General features: G+C 41.3%; 1 protein-coding gene across 1 annotated transcript in view; it reads left to right on the top strand.

Annotated features, from left to right (window-relative positions):
• Utp20 (UTP20 small subunit processome component) overlaps positions 1–21,882 on the top strand; it is a 95,458-nt gene that overhangs the window by 62,409 nt on the left and 11,167 nt on the right. Inside the window, exons 38-55 of the mRNA XM_048357365.1 lie at positions 42–179; positions 593–732; positions 977–1,059; positions 2,216–2,505; positions 5,091–5,230; positions 5,432–5,588; positions 8,759–8,857; positions 10,114–10,281; positions 11,688–11,854; positions 12,942–13,083; positions 14,509–14,625; positions 16,304–16,474; positions 16,817–16,948; positions 17,379–17,489; positions 19,129–19,208; positions 19,807–19,876; positions 20,105–20,287; positions 21,172–21,303. Of these exons, the coding sequence (XP_048213322.1) occupies positions 42–179; positions 593–732; positions 977–1,059; positions 2,216–2,505; positions 5,091–5,230; positions 5,432–5,588; positions 8,759–8,857; positions 10,114–10,281; positions 11,688–11,854; positions 12,942–13,083; positions 14,509–14,625; positions 16,304–16,474; positions 16,817–16,948; positions 17,379–17,489; positions 19,129–19,208; positions 19,807–19,876; positions 20,105–20,287; positions 21,172–21,303 (2,520 nt within the window). The remainder of the gene's footprint in view (positions 1–41; positions 180–592; positions 733–976; positions 1,060–2,215; positions 2,506–5,090; positions 5,231–5,431; positions 5,589–8,758; positions 8,858–10,113; positions 10,282–11,687; positions 11,855–12,941; positions 13,084–14,508; positions 14,626–16,303; positions 16,475–16,816; positions 16,949–17,378; positions 17,490–19,128; positions 19,209–19,806; positions 19,877–20,104; positions 20,288–21,171; positions 21,304–21,882) is intronic.

The raw sequence follows: 21,882 nt of genomic DNA, 5'->3' as shown, positions 1-21,882 counted from the left end.
ATTCAGTAACTCATAATATTATTTTAATATCTTACTTACAGATCCACAGAAGAGCAAGAGCCTTGAAGAAACTGGCAAATCAGCTCCTAGAAGGCAAAGTTGTGCTTTCTTCTAAATCTCTTCAGAATTATATCATGCCTTATGCCATGACTCCAATTTTTAATGAGAAAATGCTCAAGGTAAGGCATTAGATCTGGAAAACAGTAAGCCTCTACTCAAAATATAGATTGAGTTGGTAGCATTCATATTGATATCATCGTCATAATTAAAAGATCAGGATAGTTCGAGAGCCATTTGAACCACCTCTGGCATATAGTAAATATTCTGTTAATAGTGCCTGTTTCTTGTGTTCTCTTTGTTATTTTAACATGCAGGGATCTACACAAAATACTCCCTCTTGTAGAAATTCTCATGTTACTGCAATGATAATACTTTTATTTTTATATTCTAGGATTTCATTCTGATCAATTCCATTTATCAGCAGAGACATTATTCTCCTTAATGGCTTATAAGAAATGAAATAACACTGTAGCTTTCATGTGGTACTCGGTATTTTGTATATATCAGTTCTCTTGGCTTTTTTATTTTACAGCATGAAAATATAACAATTGCTGCCACAGAGGTTATTGGGGCTATTTGCAGACATCTCTCCTGGCCAGCATATGTATATTACTTGAAACATTTCATTCATGTCCTACAGTCAGGGCAAATTAATCAAAAGTTGGGTGTCAGGTATGGTGAGACTTACTTTTGTTTCATTTTTAAAATGTCATCCTAAAGTGATTTCCTCAATTGATCTGCCTGTCATCTTAGTGTACTTTTACATTCTACTTGTACATTTATGGAAATGCTTGTTCAAAATACTGCTAAAAATAATTTTATTGTTTATAACTAGTTTAATCTTTTAATAGTTAAGTGAAATTAATAATCAAGTGAATATTTCTCTATATTTTTTTCTCTGTATTTTTTTTAACAGTTTGCTAGTAATAGTATTAGAAGCATTCCATTTTGACCACAAAACTCTTGAAGAACAAATGGGAAAAATTCAGAATGAAGGAGGTGAGTTTTTTAGACATTCTTAAGTAAGATTTTCATGTTACTCATTTTCATCTTATACTCTTCAGTAATTTATAATCAGGAAATTAAAATGGCAAAACTCTACTTATTCTTCTTTCTGTCCTTTGTAGTAATGGCCAGTTAATGAGTCTGGTGGAACCTAAAATAAATGGTTTATTCTTTAAAACTCAGTCAGTTATAGAGAAGACAGGTATAATCTGTAGAACTATAGCTTATTTTCTTAGAAGTCCATTGCCTTTATGTATGGAACAAGCAGTAACCAATGAATGCAAAATGCATAAGGAAAGAAAAGCTAGAGCAACAGTTAATGAAACGTAAAATAAACACAATAGAAAGAATTAAAAAAAACCAATAGCAGATATTTGAAAAGGTTATAAACTAGGAAATGCCTGACAACATTCATCAGTGAAGACTGGAGATGCGAACTCAAGTGGTAGAAAACCTGACTAACAAAATACAAGGCCCTAAGTTCAAACTCCAGTATTGCAAAAATAGAAAAAATGAGAATGAAAATAGAATACGCAATAAACAATATTAGGAAATAAAAATATCCACAATTTAAAAAATTAAAAAGTAAATATATTGTATTTGTGTTTATAAATAGGAATACTTGTGTGAGATGTACAAATTCTTAGAGGAATGGAATTTAAATACTGACTTTAAAAGAAAATAGAAGCCAGTCACTAGTGGCTCATGCCTGTAATCCTAGCTGCTCAGGAGACTGAGATCTGAGAGGATGGTGGTTCGAAGCCAGCCTTGTCAGAAAAGTCTGTGAGACTCTTACCTCTAGTTAATCACCGCGGGGGCGGGGGGGGGGGGGGGAAGCAGGAAGTGGTGCTGTAGCTCAAGAGATAGAGCACTAGCCTTGAGCAAAAGGGGCTGAGGGAGAGCGCCCAGGCCCAGAGGTCAAGCCCCAAGACTGGAAAAAAAGAAAAGAAAAAAGATAGAAAATTTGAATGGATCTCTATTAAAGAAATCAAATCTATAGTTAAGCATCTCTTGATGAAATATAGAAACAGTGTTGGAGGCATGTGTTACCAAACACTCAAGGGCTATTCTGGGATTATACTTGTGTGCCCCCATGTCCAGGTGTGCCATTTTCTTGTTTAAAGTGACTTTTATTGTTTGGTAAACATAGACACAGTTGAAACGGTGGAGATACAGGAACATGAAGCTATGGAACTGGAAGACTTGGATGAGGAAGAAAAGGAAGAAGCATGTAAGCAAGAGTCAGATAACACAGAGGCGCAGGGAGCCCCTGATTCAGCTGATTCTGATGAGACAGCGGCTAAGGAGTCTGCATGTGTCTCGAAGCCTGTCTCTTTCCTTCCCCGGAATAAGGAAGAACTGGAGAGAGTAATCCAGACTATCCAAGGAACTGTCACGGGGGACATCCTCCCAAGGCTGCACAAGTGCCTTGCATCCACGGTAAGAGCTCAGGGGCCCAGCAGATCTGTGTGAGTGTAGGTGCAGGTGGGGACTTGGACTGATCCCTGAGGATTTCTCATTGACTTCAGCTTCTGGATTTCCCTTTATCCCAACACTTCATAACCCACCTCCCTACTTTCCTCAACTTCAGGCTATCTCCTGCTGTAGCTAGGCAATAGTGCTCTCTACTACCTGGGGTCTGATGATAGATCTATATGCTTTTTCTTCCATCTTCAGAATAGATGGAAGCTGATTACAAATAAGAGTCGGTATCCCTTTTCCATTTCTTGGATACCTGTATTATTCAGAATTTGTGTTAACCAGGGGTGGTAGTGCATGCCTCTAATCCCAACATTTAAGAGGTTAAGAGTGATCATAAGTTCAAGAATGGGCAATGAGGGCTGGGGATATGGCCTATGCCTCGTATACTTGAAGTCCTAGGTTCGATTCCCCAGCACCACATATACAGAAAATGGCCAAAAGTGGCGCTGTGACTCAAGTGGCAGAGTGCTAGCCTTGAGCAAAAAGAAGCCAGGGACAGTGCTCAGGCCCTAAGTCCAAGGCCCAGGATTGGCAAAAAAACAAAACAAAACAAACAAAAATTAGGGGCTGGGGATATGGCCTAGTGGCGAGAGAGCTTGCCTCGTATACATGAGGCCCTGGGTTCGATTCCCCAGCACCACGTATACAGAAAACGGCAGGAAGTGGCGCTGTGGCTCAAGTGGCAGAGTGCTAGTCTTGAGCAAAAAGGAAGCCAGGGATGGATGGTGCTCAGGCCCTGAGTCCAAGGCCCAGGACTGGCCAAAAAAAAAGAATGGGCAATGTAATCAGACTGCTTCAAAGAAAGTAAAAAAAAGACTTAATTTTTCCCTTGGATAATGTGGTTATTAACATGTAGCAGTGTATCCTCCTGAAGCCAGAGACTTCCTCCTCGGTGTGAAACGCGGGCTGGCAAACCCTGAGCCATGGTGGCAGCTAGCTGTTTCGATAAAACTTTATTGGAGGGCTGGGGATATAGCCTAGTGGCAAGAGTGCCTGCCTCGGATACACGAGGCCCTAGGTTCGATTCCCCAGCACCACATATACAGAAAACGGCCAGAAGCGGCGCTGTGGCTCAAGTGGCGGAGTGCTAGCCTTGAGCGGGAAGAAGCCAGGGACAGTGCTCAGGCCCTGAGTCCAAGGCCCAGGACTGGCCAAAAAAAAAAAAAAAAAAAAAAACTTTATTGGAACACACTTAGGTCAATCCTGTTGCGTTATAGCTGTAGAGTCGAATAGCTTTATCAGAGACTGCAAAGCCAAAAAGACTTATCTTTCCCTTTACAAAAAAAACCCAAAAAGTTACCAACTATTAGTATAAAATATTGACTCAGTCATTTTTTTATATTGATAAGTAAGGCTTTATTTGAGATGCCCTGTTTTTATGTATCAACAATGTTACTCAAGTTCTTGAAAATTCTAACCAAAGACAAGTTTAATGTGATATTTTGGGGTTTTTTTTTGGGGGGGGGGCATGTTCTAGAGGTTTTATTCAGGAGCTTGCACTTGTTTAGGCTAGCACTCTACTACTTGACCCATGCTTTTTCCGGTTGTTTTGGGGATGGAATCTAGTGAACACACCTACCTGGGCTGGGTTTGAACCATAGCCTTCCAAATCTCAGCCTTCTTAGTAGCTAGGATTACAAGCTAATGCTACCAGTACCCACCTTGTGTTGGACATACATACATTTATTTATTTGTTTGTTTGTTTGTTTATTTTGAGATAGAGTCTTGCTTTATGCTTGGGCCAGCCTGGGCTTCAGTCCTTCTACTCATACTTCCCTGTGTGCCTGGGGATGTTCCCTGTGTACTGGAGTTTGAACTTAGGGCCTTGTATTTTGTTAGTCAGGTTTTCTACCACTTGAGTTCGCATCTCCAGTCTTCACTGATGAATGTTGTCAGGCATTCAAAGACCTGCTATTGGTTTTTGTTAATTCTTTCTATTGTGTTTATTTTACGTTTCATTAATTGTTGTTCTAGAGCACCTAGCTATTGTGCTTCCTTTTGTAGCTGGGATGGCAGGTATTCCCCATTGTACCTAGCCATTGTTGAGGTTGAGTTGCTTAAACAGGTTTATATCTACACTGGGCTTGAACCAAGGTACCCTGATCTTTGCCCAGGATTGTGCCACCACATGCAGGTTTATGTGACTTTTATATACTGGACAGCACATCAGTAGAAATGTGGCTCTTTGTTTTGTTTTGTTTTGTTACTGCTACTGCTTTGAAAAATAGGGCTTCTTGTAAAGAAAGTCTCACTTTAAGGAGATAGCACAGTCTATCCCCAAACTCCAGTCCTCCTGCCTCAGCCCACCAAGCAGTACAGTAATAGACAGATGTCACCATGCCCAGCTAAAACAGGATATTTTTATTCCTACTATTTCTGTAATGTTTTGCAAATTATTTTCCAGTTGCAGGATTTAGTTTCTTAAAGACAGTAAACCAGCAGTAGGCTTAAAATAGAAAAGAGCTTGTCTTTCAGACATAAGCTTACAGTATTGGCAGATCCCTGATCCTTTGGTTTCAATTTTCCCTTCATTTTGCTTACAGACAAAAAGGGAAGAAGAGCACAAGCTGGTGAAGTCAAAGGTCGTGAATGATGAGGAAGTGGTCCGAGTTCCTTTAGCTTTTGCCATGGTGAAGCTGATGCATTCTCTGCCTCAAGAGGTGATGGAGGCAAATCTGCCAAGGTTCGTCACGTGACGAGTACATGAAAACTCCAGAGAGCATATGTTCTTCCTGAGTTTCAAATCTCTTCTATTAAAAGGACAGTCACAGTTTGCTAACTGGGAAATCAAGGTTCTGAGTACTTATGAGACAAAAGGATGCTGTTATTTCATTTGCTTCTGTTTATATGGCTAATTGTTTTTCAACTTTGCAATTTTTTTTAGCATTTTGTTGAAAGTGTGTGTCCTCCTAAAGAACAGAGCACAGGAAATCAGAGACATTGCCCGCAGCACTCTCTCCAAAATAATAGAGGATTTGGGTGTGCACTTCCTACAGTATGTTTTAAAAGAACTACAAACTACTCTTGTCCGTGGATATCAGGTAACCTGCATCATATACTGTATGCTTTGAGGTCTGCACTTAAATATTTACATCTCAAATATGGTACTTTAGGCCTGCCTTCCGTAAATATCCTTGTGATAATAGGTAAATAACAGCATTCAAAAGTGTCAGCATTAAATAAATCTTTTATTGAAAGCACCTGTAGGCCACTCCAGAAGTGGAGACCAGGAGGATCATGGTTGAAGCCATCATGGGCAAAATGTTCATGATACTCTGCTTCAGCTAATAGCTAGATGTGAGGGTACACTCTATGTAGGCTCAGATTGGGGGGAGAATGATTCCATGGCCAGCATAAGCAGAATAATTCACAAGACCCATCTCAACAGAAAAGGCTGTGTATGGTGGTATGTGCCTGGCATTTCAGCTAAGGCTGGAGGCATGAATAGAATCAAGATCCAGACTGGCCTGGGCAAAAAGTGATACCCAACACAGGTGCCAGTGGCTCATACCTGTAATCCTAGCTGACCAAGAGATGGAGATCTGAGATGTGGTTGAAGCCAGCCGAGATAGACAAATCCAAGACACTCTTACATCCATTTAACTAGCAAAAGCCGAAACTGGAGGCATGACTCAAGTGGTAGAGTACTTGCCTAGCATGCATGAAACCCCTGAGCTCAAACACCCCAGTATTGACTTTTTTTTTTGGCTAGTCCTGGGGCTTGGACTCAGGGCCTGAGCACTGTCCCTGGCTTCTTTTTGCTCAAGGCTAGCACTCTGCCACTTGAGCCACAGCGCCACTTCTGGCCGTTTTCTGTATATGTGGTGCTGGGGAATTGAACCCAGGGCCTCATGTATACGAGACAAGCACTCTTGCCACTAGGCCATACCCCCAGCCCCATTGACTCCCCCCCCCCCCCAATCATGGGGCTTGAACTCTGGCCCTGGGCACTGTCCCTGAGCTCTTCAGCTCAAGGCTAGCATGCTACCACTTGAGCCACGGTGCCACTTCTGGTTTTCTGGTGGTTAGTTTCCCACAGCATTTCCTGCCCAGGCTGGCTTTGAACCGAGATTCTGATCTCAGCCTCCTAAGTAGCTAGGATTACAGACGTGAGACCCACTATTTATTTATTTATTTATTTATTTATTTTTGCCAGTCCTGTGGCTTGAACTCAGTGCCTGAGCACTGTCCCTGGGTTTTTTTTGCTCAAGGCTAGCACTGTACCTCTTGAGCCACAGCACCACTTCTGGCTTTTTCTATATATGTGGTGCTAGAGTGTTTGCCATGCAAGCACTCTACCACTAAAGCCATATTCCCAGCCCTAAAAAAAAAGTTTTAAGGTTTCTATGAAGCAATATAGTAGTCCATATATAAAATCTTAGCACTAGAGTGGCTGGGGTGGGAGGATTGCAAACTTGAGGGCAGACTAGACTACATATCAAGACCCTATCTGAAAGAGATATAGATGGGTAGGTAGGTAGGTAGGTAGGTAGATAGATAGATAGCACTTGGCTCAGAATCCTATCACTTGGGAGGCAGAGATTAGAAGCTTGTTAATTTGAGTCCAGCCTGGGGCAAACATTAGTAAGGCCCCTTCTTAACCAGTAAGCAGAGAATGGTAGTATCTTTCTATGGTCCCAGCTATTACCCAGGGGTCGATACTCAGGAGGACTATGGTCTGAGGCAGGCTCCAGGCAAAATCATGAGACTCTCCCTCAAAATAACCAAAGCAAAAGAAAACATTGGAACATGACTCAAGTGATAGCATACTTGCCTAGCAAGTGCAAGGCCCTGAGTTCAAACCCCACTATTCCTCCTCTCAAAGAATCTTGGCTGACATATTTCCATTCATTTCAATATTTCAGCTTAAAAACAAAACAAAACTGGAGTCATGTCCTTCCTGAAACCATACTCACATGCAGGACAAAGTGGTATAAGACAGAGCAAAACTGTGGAGGTTCTGCCTTCATAGAAGTGCCATCCTGTGAACAGAGAGGAAGGTCCCCCTCCAAGAGGCGGGGTCCTACCACTCCCGTGTTGTTGTAGTGGTGCCACAGCCTTGCTTGGGATTGGGGTACAAGAGAGGACAGAAGAAAGAAGGAAAATAAGAGACTTTTTTTTTCTCCATCTTGGAGCCTTCACTTCCTATTCTAATAGCAGGCCTCCTCCTTGTCTGCCTACTTCTTTGTTGACTGGGAAATATGGAGTAGAAAACAGTGGTAAGCTCCAAGTGAGTTCTGAAAATTAGGCTGGGTGCCATGATTCATGCCTATAATCCTAGCTAACTAGGAGGCTGAGATCTGAGTATTGCAGTTCAAAGCCAATCCAGGCAGGAAAGTTCATGGGACTCTTTATCTCCAATTAACTGCCAAGAAGCTGGAAGTGGAGCTGTGGTTCAAGTAATAGAGAGATAACCTTGAACAACAAAAAGCTCAGGGATGCCATCCAGCCCGAGTTCACACTCTAAGAACAGCACAAAGAGAAAAATAAAATGATAGAGAATCCACATTTTAAGTCCATAAAATGAAAAGTCACAAGCAGGGTAAATAGAGTTCCGATAAATATGTGACAAATCTGGTGTTGGCCTCTGTGGTTCTGCAGGACCAGGAGCTGCATAAAGAGTGTGAGGGCTGCATAGCAGAGAGATGCTCAGTCCGGGCTCTGGCGCCGGCTTGGCTGGGAATCCTGTGTTCTCTTCTACCCTTGGAACCTGGGCACAGCTTCATCTTCCCCTTCTGAAAAATGTTGATAATTCAGCACCTACACCATCAATAGGAGGGGAAGGCTTAGGTGATTTAATACATGTGAAATACTAAGTCAGTGTTTTTTCATAGTGAAGCTCCCAGGGAGCATTTGTATGCCCGAAATTGAAGCAAAGACTTGTTTTCTTCCTAACACTTGATGTACCAGCTCTAATTACATTCATTGGCAATCCTGTTACTCGCAAGCTACTTTTAATTTTAAAGACCTTTGCACTTTTCTTTATGAATCACTGGTCTGGTTTAGGACCTGAGCATGCCATTGTGTTTCTGGATATATTTGTAAAAAGCGATCATTTGGTTAAAGGATTTTTAAACTGATGACATTTGTTAATGCTTATCCTAGCCATAACCATATAATTGCTCTCTTGGAAATCCTTTTTTTTTTTGACCGTTCCTTCTTCTGCGGGACTTTTTAACTCTGTATTTTCTTACCATGCATCTCATTTTAGGTCCATGTGCTAACGTTCACTGTTCACATGTTGCTGCAAGGCCTCACCAGCAAGCTTCAAGTTGGGGATTTGGATCCTTGTTTAGATATAATGATTGAGGTAAGATTTATAGAATTAAATCTAACTTTATTTTTTTTGCCAGTCCTGGGGCTTGGGTGGGACTCAGGGCTTGAGCACTGTCCCTGGCTTCTTTTTGTTCAAGGTTAGCACTTTATCTCTTGACCCATAGCGCCATTTCTGGCTTTTTCTGTTTACAGGATGCTGAGGAATTGAACCCAGGGCTACATGCATGCTAGGCAAGCACTTTACCACTAAGCCACATTCCCAGTCCCTAAATCTAACTTTTTTTTGTTTGTTTTGTTTTTGTTGCCAGTCCTGGCGCGTGGACTCAGGGCCTGAGCACTGTCCCTGGCTTCTTTTTGCTCAAGGCTAGCACTCTACCACTTGAGCCACAGCACCACTTCTGGCTTTTTTCTATATATGTGGTGCAAGTGGGCAAAGAACACAAAACATGATTTCACAAAATAAGAAACAGCCTAGCCGACGCCATTGGCTCACACCTGTAATCCTAGCTAGATCTGAAGAACAGAGTTCAAAGTCAGCCTAGGCAGATAAACTCTTATCTCCAGTTAGCCAGTAACAAGCCAAAACTTGAGACATGGCTGAAATGGTAGTGAACCAGCCGTGAACGGAAAAGCCAAATGAGAAACTGAGGTTTTGAGTTGAAGCCTCAATACTGGCACAAAAGACAACCATAACAAAAAGCTTGTAAGAGTGAAAATAAGGGCTGAGTGTGTCTCAGTGGTAAATTGGTTGCTTAGCAAGTACCAAGGTCCTGGGTTCCATATCTACTACCAAAGTTACAAAAGAAAAGAAGAAAAGAAAGTACTATTGTAGTTCAGATCAGAGAGGTGGCCTAGGTTTGTATGAAAGTATTTTGAACTAGAGTTTTATTAAAATAACTCCTGAAAGTGGTTCATGTGATTATTTTCGAGATAGATTTAGGAAGAGAGTGAATAACTCCTGAGACAGGTATGGTGGTGGTGCAGGCTTAATCCCAGAAGTTGGGAGACTGAGCTAGGAAGACCTTAGCTTTAAAAATGTTGCAGCTGTGTATCTGTGAGGTATTTTGTTTGTTTCTCCTTATCATAAGGTTTAAGATTTTCCATCGTCTCTTGGCAGTTGGTCCCCAGAGTACTTTGACAACAAATGAAATCTCTAGAAATTCCTCCCATCCCAATTCCAGTCCAGTCCAACTTGCCCTCCTTTCAGCTCATCATGCCAGGGCTTTGTCAAAGACTGCTTATAATGCCTTGCTGAGTGTACATAATTCTCATTTCTCCTTTCTTCCAAAGATCTTTAACCATGAACTGTTTGGTGCTCTTGCGGAAGAGAAAGAAGTGAAGCAGATCCTCTCCAAAGTTATGGAGGCTCGAAGAAGCAAGAGTTACGACTCTTATGAAATTCTGGGCAAGTTTGTAGGAAAAGATCAGGTTACAAAACTTATTCTTCCATTAAAAGAGGTAAGGATTGGACTGCAATACAGGAGGTCCCACCAACAATGTCATTGAGTTTCTGAAAGGAGTCTTACAGAGCACATGATACTCTTGCTCACCCACTATTTTCTTTGGTGCTGAGGGAACCAGTACCAAATGGGCACTAGGTGGCAGCAATGAGGTGAATGTACCAGTCTTCCAGTCATAGTCAGTGATGTGAAAGGAAAGGCAGTAAGAACTGGAGTGCAGGTGAATGTTACAGCCTGGACTGGTCAGCAGCTAAAAGCAGCCTTTCGGGTCAGACTACCACTTCCCTACTTCCAACAGAAGAGAATTGGCATGAACTGCCTAAGCATGGCTTCTACATTGTACAAATATCCGGTGAGATCACTGGTACTTCTCTTTAAAGAGAAGGGAGTTCAGGCTTAGGAGAGTGGAAAGGAGCCTAGCGAAAAAGGAGGGTCAAACTGGGTGCTGGTAGTGATTGAGGTTCAAAACCAGTTAACCCCCCAAAAAACAAAGTGGAGTTATGGCCAGGCTTAAGCACAAAAGCTCAGAGACAGCTCCTTTGCTCCCAGGTTCAAGCTCCACAGAAAGAGAATCAGAATTTACTTTCATACCTTTCTGATCCAAAGCTCAATTTCTTTCCACTGTTTATTTTTGCCCCTTGGGGAGCAAGGACTCCTCTAATTACCTTCTTTTCTGTTGTCTTCTGTGGCTATTGCAGGGGTGACATTCAGTCAACATGACTGAATTCATTTTATAACTGCTTTATGTATTAAAAGTAAGGCACATAGCACTATCCAGTGACATGAACTACTCATACTTCCAGGTGTTTTGGTGTTATGTGAACTTCATTGTTCTAGAATGAGTGTAATTTTATCTGATTATCATCTAAGAATGTTAGCTATGTTTTGAAATTGGAAAAAAAAATTTGCACAAAATAATAGTTACGAGGCCCTGAGTATTTTGCTGAGATTGATCCTGGATTCCCGTTCACTAGAGTTGGCCCAGAAACTAATTCCAAACCCTAAAGCTTAATCACTGCAGGTCTTCATTTCTATGTTGTCCGTGGAATTGTAACTGTACACTAGATTGGTGTTGCGCGCGCGCGTGTGTGTATGTGTGTGTGTGTTTTCTGTCCATTGGGCTTTCTAAGGTTGAAGGCTCACATCTGATGTGCAGCCTTGCCAGTAGGGAAGCGGGAGCCTGGCAGGAATGGAAGGGGTTCAGAAGCAACACACCACACTGCTTCTAGGACTTCTCTGTGGGGCCCTGGTTCTGAGGGGACTTTTACTTTGTGTGTGATAACTGTTTTGAAGTGTTATTAATTAGGAAAAATAATACTATTAAGCAAGTATATAAAAAGAAAATATCATCACAACAAATAAAAATGTAGTTTTCAACATGACTTTTTTGTTTGCCCAATTTAGATCTTACAAAATACCACAAGTTTAAAGCTGGCCCGGAAAGTTCATGAAACCTTACGCCGAATTATAGCAGGATTAATTGTAAATCCAGAAATGATGGCAGAATCCATTCTATTGCTCAGTTATGGTTTGATCAGTGAGAACCTACCCCTGTTAACAGAAAAAGAAAAGTAAGTTTTCGGGAAAGAAAACATCAGTTCTCCTTTGAGTGCTTCTTTCTGTCAAGCCATTGGGTTTGTCATTTACATAAGTGGATTAATTTAATAATGAGCTGCTTTAGTGAAAACAAAATTTAAGCCAGGTGTGGTAGTATATACCTGCAATCCCAGCCCTTGGGAGGCCAAGCCAGGAGGATTATGTATTCAGTGGTAGCCTAGGATACCTAGCAAGACCTTGTCACAGAAAAAAAAAAAGATAGTGGCTGGGCACTGCTTGCTCATTCCTGTAATCCTAGCTACTCAGGAGGCTGAGATCTGAGAATCGGAAGTTCCAAGCCAGCCCCTGTAGGAAAGTCCATGAGACTCTTCTCTCCAATTAACCACCCATAAACTCGAAGTAGAACTATGGCTAAAAGTGGTAAAGCACTAGCCTTGAGCAGAAAGAGCTAAGGGACAGTGTGCAGGCCCTGAGTTTGAGCCTCATGACTGTCAAAAATAAATAAAAGTTATAGTAATTTGAACTGTAGGGTGATACGATTTACAGTGTTGCTGACACTCTTCCAAGTGAGCCACTTCAGTAGGAGACCATTGTCCTCTGAATGAGGAACCTTTGACAATAGCCAACTACTCTGATAATTTTTTAAAAGTATTTATTGACCAAAATGGGGGGTTTTAAAAAGTACATGCCTGGTGTTCTAATTAAAGAGATATGGAAATGCATTATAAAATATAATTCAAGAGATTTTTTGAAACTCTAATAAAGATTTTTATTCTAGATTAAAATCTAGATTTAAAAAAAATTGAAAATGCCTTATAAACTTCCTTTAGATTTGCTTCTGTGTTGTATGGGAGGCTCCTTGGTATTTTGATGTATTCATCAGTCTTGCCTCCCTTTTCTAGGCAGTAATGTAGACCCGGTAACATAGTCAGTAATTCTGTCATCGCTTCTGCATTTGAGGCTGTGGGAGGGGAGAAAACCATAGCAAACAGCGCACTGTACAGTTCTGGTCTCTCATGTCCATAGAGAGCCAGCCAGTCACTGCTTGGAATGCAGTTGACAGTGTCTTTTCTGCTGTTTTCTTTATACTGCGACTGACAGAAAACCAGCAGTCCCTGCACCTGATCCACGTTTGCCACCCCAGAGCTGCCTTCTGCTCCCCCCAACTCCAGTCCGAGGTGGACCAAAAGCTGCTGTGAGCAGGAAAACCAATATGCACATATTTATTGAATCTGGGCTTCGGGTAAGAATTACTCTCTTTTTTGTGCATGTGTATGCTAGTACCAAGGCTTGAACTCTAGAATTTGTGCTTCCAGTTGGCTGGTTTTGCTCCTGGAATTCTTTGCTCTGCCATTTGAGAACCATACCTCTATTTTTGGCTTTTTTTCTGGTAAATTGGAGATAAGTGGTGCAGATTTGTCTGCCTGGGCTTGAGAGGCTAGGATTACAAGCAAGAGACACCAATACCCAGCTTAAGAATTACCCTTAAAGTGAGACTTGTCTCCTCCAGCAAGTCTGTACCATTTCATCTCCTGCAGTTTCCATATCTGTTCATTTCTACTGGAAGTGCCTCACTGTATATAATAAGTATAGGATTAAAGTCAGAACCCAGGACTCCAACTCAGTATCTGACACTTTCATTCATTGACTGGTGCTCCACCCACTGAGCCATGCTTCTAGACTCAAAAGTACATTTTTCAAGACACTGTTCATCTCTTCCAATAATTACTTTGATGGTATTGTTCCAGAGTTAAAACTCTGATCTAATACTTACTTGAGTTTTACTGTTGGCCTCAAAACTAATTTTTTTTAATGATGGTAAGCTTTTAAAAATGTAAATCTGGAGATAGGAGGATAAATCAGAGATAGAATTCTTGCCTAATATGTACCAGGACCTGGTTTCTATCCTCAACACTGCAAAAAAAAGTAAAAATTAAAAATCAGATCATCTGGGCTGGGAATGTGGCTTACTTAGCCTTGCATGCAGGAAGCCCTAGGTTCGATTCCTCAGCACCACATAAACAGAAAAGGCCAGAAGTGGTGCTGTGGCTCAAGTGGTAGAATGTTAGTTAGCCTTGAGCAAAAAGAAGCTAGGGACAGTGCTCAGGCCTTTAGTTCAAGCCCCAGGACTGGCTTAAAAAAAAAAAAATCAGATCATCTTATCTCTTTGGCTCCCTTTTTTTTCCTAGGATAGTTTATTTTGTTTGGTTTTTTAAATTTCTGTTGTTTTGTTTTGTTGTTGTAATTTTATGTATGTGTGCCAACACTCAGGCTTCCTCACAAGCTCTCCCTGGGCTTTTTTTTTTCCCCCAACTACCTCTACCCAAACCCTCACTACCCACTCCTCCTTCTCCCCACGTCCCCACAATCATAACAGTGCTAGTGCTGGCACAGTCCAAGCATCTAGCATTTGTACTTCCAGAACATGGCTTCCTGCTGAGAACTGCTGTACTCATATGGTAAACAAACGCAGTGCTCTTCTGCACAGCAAGCTCTCACCTTCCTAATGCACCAGACTCTCAAAGGCAGTTTCTCATTTGTTAAAACCTTCGTTATTCCAGATAGAACCATCTTGACATTTCGTGTTCATCGCTTCAATTCATTTCACATTTACCACAGTCATTTAGCCAGTGGGCAACTGATGTAGAATATTTTTTTGAACTTTTAGCTGCTGCATCTGAGTCTGAAGACTTCCAAGATCAGTTCTTCAAGTGAGCATGTGCTGGAAATGTTGGACCCTTTTGTGTCTCTGCTCATAGACTGCCTGGATTCCATGGATGTGAAGGTACCTGTTGGTTTGCAGTCCATGTAGAAGTATCCATTCCTTCACAAAACTGCATTGTGCACAATATCTATCACTTGTTTGGGGGCTCTTGTTTTATGAGATATATGCATTACGGATATGGATACCATGAACCATTAGGGCACCAGACATTCCACTTGTTTGTACAGTCCTTGATGTCTCTAAGAGCCCTCTTGGGTACATTAAGTGGCTCATTTGATCTTCCCAACACCTTCATGAGGGTGAATGGTGTTGAGACTAAGCTAGTCATCATCATCATCATCATGGTTGTCACTATTGTCACTATCTCTAATCCCTTCAGCCCTGAGGCAGATGTTCTTAATGTGTCTGTTTCATAGATGAGAAAACAGGCTAGCATCTAGTCATAATCTATATTATGAGACTGGGTCTTGTCAGACTCCAGAGCCTACAAATGTCCAACTTCCTCATATCACCTGCTTCACAGATGTAGGTGCCAGGAGGCTAGGTAACTTCTTTAGGGTGACAGGTCATCAATTGCAGGGCTGGGATTGAGACCCAGGTCTTTCAGATTTCTGTGCTTCTTCCTCACGTCTTCATCTAATCCAACAGAGTGAGAATGTAACATCACAGCAGCAGAACAGTGAGGGATTAGGTGGAACTAGGCTAGTTTAGCCTGGTGATTGCTGTGGTTTAGCCTCAGAAATTCAAAGTGTGTGTGTGTGTGTGTGTGTGTGTAATTTCTTGGTCCCAACACACTTTTTCCATATCCTTGTGCACAACCTTTACCTATATTAAATAATAGTTGTTTCTGTGCTCAGTTTCTGCACCTGCTTTCGATTCCTAAACACCGAAATATTTTCCAGCTTTGTAATTTATTTACTTTTGAGACAGTCTCGCTGTCAAGGCTGGCCTCATACTTGAAATCCTCCTACTCCAGCTTTCCAAGCTCTAGAATTACTAATGTGTACCACCATGCCTTTGATTTTTATTTTTTGTTATTTTTTATCTTTGTATCTACAATATCAAGAAGAGATCTCAGTGGCAAATCATTTGCTAATGTGTGGTGCCCTGGCTTTGATCCCCAGGACTGTGTAAATATAATAGTAATAATAATTAATACTAATACCTAGTAATGTATGTATGAAACAGTCTGAGTGTGGGTTACATTGAAGTAACACTTTGGAAAAGGGAAGCTTTTTTAAATGTACTTTTTCTTTTTTCTTTTCTTTTTTTTTTTTGCCAGTCCTGTGGCTTGAACTGAGGGCCTGAGCACTGTCCCTGGCTTCTTTTTGCTCAAAGCTAATACTCTGCCCCTTGAGCCACAGCACTACTTCTGGCCGTTTTCTTTATATGTGGTGCTGGGGAATTGAACCCAGGGCTTCATGTATACGAGGCAAGCACTCTTGCCACTAGGCCATATCCCCAGCCCCATGAAATGTAATGTTTCTTAAAGAAGTCCTAGGATTAGTTCAGCTATCCGTGTTCTTGAAAATTATGGTAAGTGAGAAGTTGGTTTGCTTGTGAACTACCTCCACTTGCTGTGGCTAAGCAGTATGTTCTTCTGCATGGAGGTGTGGAGAACTTACCTTGTGGACAGCATCTTGTTTATCCACCTAACCATTGTACAGTACACATAGTCTCTGAGCCTGGACCGATGGAGTGCTACTTTATAAGTTGATTGTCTGCTTTGTTGTCTCAGGTGATCACAGGTGCTTTGCAGTGCCTGATCTGGATCTTGAGGTTCCCTTTGCCTTCAATAGAAACAAAAGCAGGGCAGCTGACAAAACACCTTTTCATTTTGCTGAAGAACTATGCAAAACATGGGGCTGCCAAAGGCCAGAACTTCCACTTGGTAGTAAACTGCTTCAAGGTAAGGTCACACCGTTGCACCTAGAGAAAACCAGGACCAGCATTTCCCACTGCCTTTTGTAGTTTTGCTCTTTTTTTTTTTTTCCCCTTAAGGCTAGCTCTTTACCACTTGAGCCACAGCGCCACTTCTGGCCATTTCTGTTTATGTGGTACTAAGGAATTGAACCCAGGGCTTCTTCATGCATTCTAAGCAAGCACTCTACCACTAAGGAACATTCTCAACCCTTGCTCAAAAATGTTTGAGAATAATTTGCTAAGGCTGGAGGGTTGTGAAAAAGAATTGCTGTTAAGACCTTTTTGGGGGTGTACTTGCTATTAACTTCATTATTGTTTTAATTTGTAGTGCGTGACCATCATCATAAAGAAAGTCAAGTCTTACCAGATAACTGAAAAACAGCTCCAAGTTCTGCTGGCATATGCTGAGGAGGATATTTATGATACTTCAAGACAAGCCACTGCATTTGGTCTTCTGAAGGTATGGTGTCAGCCAGTGTTGCCTTTTGAAGTTTATGAGCCTCGTGTCACCTAGGATAATCTGGATCATAATGGTTTTGATCAGCTATAGATTTCTGAAATGAACTAATTTATAAAAATTATGATTATGATGGGTCATATATAAGCTTAGGTATCTACTTATGAAAATATATGAGTGTTTTCTCTCACAATATTCCTAGGGAACTGTACTTTTATCTATCATAGTGGATTTTTTTTCTTACTGTGATAAAGTATATATAACATAGAACTTGCCATGATAGCTGGTTTAAAGAGTACATTCTTGTTCTTTTTCTTTTGAAGTTGCTTTTATTGTGCTTGAAATCTGCCTGCAACCACTTGCACATCAAGCCTCCTCTGACCATCAGTGATAAGATGTGTGAAATGAGTGTGCTTTTTCTTTTGTACTTTAGGCTATTTTATCGAGAAGATTATTGGTCCCAGAAATCGATGATGTCATGCGGAAAGTATCCAACTTGGCAATTTCTGCACAAAATGAACCTACCAGAGTCCAGTGCAGACAGGTGTGTAGAGAGAGCTTCTTTCCATAGCTAGGGCTGGGCCTTCCTTTTTCATTCACTTTTTAGTGTGAGAGCTGTCAACATTGACTGAATTTTGTAGACAGCCTGGACTTAGCATTCCAAGTAAAGGGGGGAACCATTGAGGTAAGCTTGTTTGAGGAGCTAGTAGAGTGGAGAGGAGGTAAAGTCAGTTGAGACCTTGTGGTCTTGGTAAAGATTTAGGGCTTTATTTAGACAGGTTCTTGCTCTGTATCCCAGACTGGCCTTGAACTCTCAATCCTTGACTCAGCCTCATGAGTCACAGGTATGTACCAGTGTACCCACCCAAAATTTAGGATTTTGTTCTAAGAATAGTAAAAATCTATTGAGATTCTCAGGCAAAGGAGAGACATGATCAAATTTCTAATCTTACCAACACATTTCATACCAAGAAGTGGGAGTTCTGAATTAGAATTATGTACCTGGGTTGAATAGGTTTGAGGCTGCTCAGATCAGCATTTAAGAAAGGAAACATGCTGGGGATATGGCCTAGTGGCAAGAGTGCTTGCCTCCTATACATGAGGCCCTGGGTTCAATTCCCCAGCACCACATATACAGAAAATGGCCAGAAGGGGCACTGTGGCTCAAGTGGCAGAGTGTTAGCCTTGAGCAAAAAGAAGCCTGGGACAGTGCTCAGGCCCTGAGTCCAGGTCCCAGGACTGGCCCCCTCCCCCCCCCCAAAAAAAAGAAAGGAAACATGTAGGCTGGAAATGTGGCTTAGCGGTAGAGAGCTTGTCTAGCATGCATGAAGCCCTGGGTTCAATTCCTCAGCACCACATAAACAGAAAAGGCCAGAAGTGGCACTCTGGCTCAAGAGGTAGAGTACCATCCTTGAGCAAAAGAAGATCAGGGACAGTGCTCAGGCCCTGAGTTCAAGCCCCAGGACTGGCAAAATAATTTTTTTTTTTAAAGAAAGGAAACATGTATATGAGAAAAAAAATTGCTTGGCTACCCTATAGTTAAGAAGAGCCAGTTGCTAGTAGGACAATTAGTATATTTATACCACCCTTATTTTCAACTACCCTTCTTACAGCTAGGGGAAAGCCTTGGAACGTTTAATATCACACCTTCAGTTTTATAGTTTTTTAATAAAGGAGGCTGAGTAGCAGTGGTTTGCACAAAGGTGAGACGTGAGCAAGCTACTTAACCTCTGCCACCTTCATTTTCTTCAGCTGTAAAATGGATGTCACCTCATGCTTCTTAGGGAGTAGGAAGAATCAACTATGAAAAAAAATAGCACATTGCTAGGCACATAGGTATAATCACAGAAGTTATTTTTTTCCATATTCATATTGTTTCTATGCAAGGAGAAGTATAGCGTTGTACCAGTCTGTGTTCAGCTCAGCACACCACCTGTCATATCAACTTCGGATGAGCTTGGATTTGGAGCCTTGAACAACCAATGAGAGTGCTGGGCTGAGCTTGACCTAGTGAGTCACTGGACAAGTAAACTGACTGATACCAAGGGACACAGTTATAGACTTGGTAGACAGACTTTTCTGGAGTCCATTGGAAAGCTGATTGGAGTCCTAGAAAGTAGGTTAAGAGCCAGAAATCCTGGTCAGGTGGAATCCAAATAATCAACTGTAATTTTTGTTGCTAGGTTTTTCTGAAATATATTCTTGACTATCCCCTTGGTGAAAAATTGAGACCAAACTTGGAATTCATACTCGCTCAACTGAAGTAAGTTTGTACCATTAACTCTACAGAGCAAAAGGAGAGTTTCTTATTTTCCTTTAGTATGGTTTACCTTTAAAAAGAACTATACCTAGATATACTAGCATGTTCTCTGAGAATTTTGTAATGTGACTCAGCCTATCACATAGCACTTCGAATAGAAGTTCTATAAATTGCTTTTACTCATCTGTCTAGTCTAACTGCCGTCAGCTAAATCCACTTCTGAAAATGTTTAAAACCTAATAAAATGACATTTAAAACTGCATAGCAGGCCTAGGACTGTGGCTTAGTGGTAGAGTGCTTGCCTAGTATGCATGAAGTCCTGTGTTTGATTCCTCAGTACCACATAAACAGGAAATGCTGGAAGTGGCACTTGGCCCAAGTGGTAGAGTGCTGCTAGCCTTGAGCAAAAGAAGCTCAGGGACAGTGCCCAGGCCCTGTGTTCAAGCCCTGGGACTGGCAAAAAACAAACATAAAAAATTGGATAGCAGCTTAATGTGTGCAGTAAAACTAGGGGACTTAGAACATTTTTTAATTAAGTTTTCCATTAATTATTGGTCAGTTTAGAAGATACTAACAAGTCTGTCTGATGTTCTTGCCATAGTTATGAACATGAGACGGGAAGAGAGTCCGCCTTGGAGATGATTGCCTACCTCTTTGTCACATTTCCTCAGGTACCTGATAAAGATGTTTTCCCGAACTAGGGGAGCGCGGGAAGGGGTGACATTGTCCAGAAAGAAATGTACTCCTTACCTGACTTACGTAACTAACCCTTCTGTACATCACCTTTATAATAACAATTTAAAAGCTAAATGTGTATCCTATGAGCCTGGGCCCTCCTGTGTCTGTATATCCATGGCAGTAGAGTTCTGAGTGTGCTCACCAGTGCCTTTTTCCTGCAGGGGCTGCTGCATGAGAACTGTGGAATGTTCTTCATCCCTCTTTGTCTAATGATGGTGAATGATGACTCTACCACATGCAAAAAGATGGTGGCCATGGCAATCAAATCTTTACTCAGTAAGATCAGCCCTGAAAAGAGAGATTGGCTGTTTGGTATGGTGACCACCTGGTTTGAGGCAAAGAAGGTTAGTTCAATTGACAAGTCTTAACTTGTGATACTCAAGACTTATTTTAAGTCTAAACCATGAATAAATTAGCCCAAATAGCTTTACTCTTTATCTGATTGTGCACGTAATATATTCTTAAAGTTTCAGAAAGTTAAATAGTTACAGAAAATAACAGCAAAATTGCCTATATTCATAGCCATATGTCTAAAAAGTATCACTTTTTGTTTAAGCAGCCTGGATAGATGAATACCTTCGTTCCCAGTTTTGCTTATTTCTAGAATGCAATTTTTATCATTCTGTCCACTTACTGACTACTACCAGTCATTGTTGATCTATCTTTGAGTAATATAAATGAGTCCTCTTTCTCTGTTAATGTGGAGCCACTTAAATGAGAGTATGGACTACATTTTGGGGTGATGGGGAATTAATGTGCTCAGTGATAATAAGTTATCTTTTTTTTTTTTTTTGGCCAGGCCTGGGCCTTGAACTCAGGGTCTGAGCACTGTCCCTGGCTTCTTTTTGCTCAAGGCTAGCCACAGCACCACTTCTGGCTTTTTCTACATATGTGGTGCTGAGGAATTGTATGTGAGGCAAGCACTTTACCACTAGGCCATATTCCCAACCCTGTGAGTTATCATTTTTTTTTTTTTGGTCTTTTCTTTTTTGGTACTGGGGATCAAACCCAGGACGTTGCACTTGCTAGGCAAGTGCTTTGCCACTGAGGTACATAACAGCCCGAGTTATCATTTTTAACATGCTATTCTTATGTGTGGAAGTTTCTTCACATGTTTTTATGCTGGCCCTCAAAACTCCATCATATTTTGTTGATTTCTGTTATTAAAAAGGGATGTTACTAGTCACGTTATAATTTGGCATTGTCTGTGGTGGTTTGGTTTTGGTAGAAATTAAATAAACAGCTTGCTGCCTTGATCTGTGGCTTGTTTGTGGAAAGTGAAGGGGTCGATTTTGAGAGAAGGCTTGGAAATCTTCTTCCTGTGATTGAAAGGGAAATTGATCCTGAAAACTTCAATGATGTAAGTAATATGCTGGGGGGCTAAGTGTGCTAATTCTTATATAATAGTTTTACTTGAGATGGTGTAGCTAATATAAACACTGGATTTAAAAAACTGTTTGGGGCTGGGGATGTTGCTTAGCAGTAGAGAGCTTGCCTAGCACGTATGAAGCCCTGGTGTGATTCCTCAGTGCCACATGAACAGAAAAAACCAGAAGTGGTGCTGTGGCATAAGAGGTAGAGTGTTAGTCTTGAGTAAAAAGAAGCCAAGGACAGTGCTCAGGCCCTGAGTCCCATGCCCCAGGACTAGCGAAAATGAAAATAAAAATATTAATCAATGCAAGAATTCAGTACAGTTGGAACTTCTTTTTAAAATGGCATGCTCACCTGCTTATAATACAAGCATTTGGGACGCTAGAGTTGAAGGATTGGAACCATAGGTCAGCCTGGCTCCATGGCAAGATGCCGTACTTAAACAACAACAACAAAAAAGACAAAAGCTGGGCGCCAGTGGCTCACACATACAGTCTTAGTTATTCAGGAGGCTGAGGATCACAGTTCAAAGCCAGCCCAGCAGGAAAGTCATGAGACTCTTATCTCC

The sequence above is a fragment of the Perognathus longimembris genome, chromosome 1 (genome assembly GCF_023159225.1).
Source record: "Perognathus longimembris pacificus isolate PPM17 chromosome 1, ASM2315922v1, whole genome shotgun sequence".
Lineage (NCBI taxonomy): Eukaryota > Metazoa > Chordata > Mammalia > Rodentia > Heteromyidae > Perognathus > Perognathus longimembris.
This window is presented reverse-complemented; position numbering and strand designations above follow the sequence as displayed.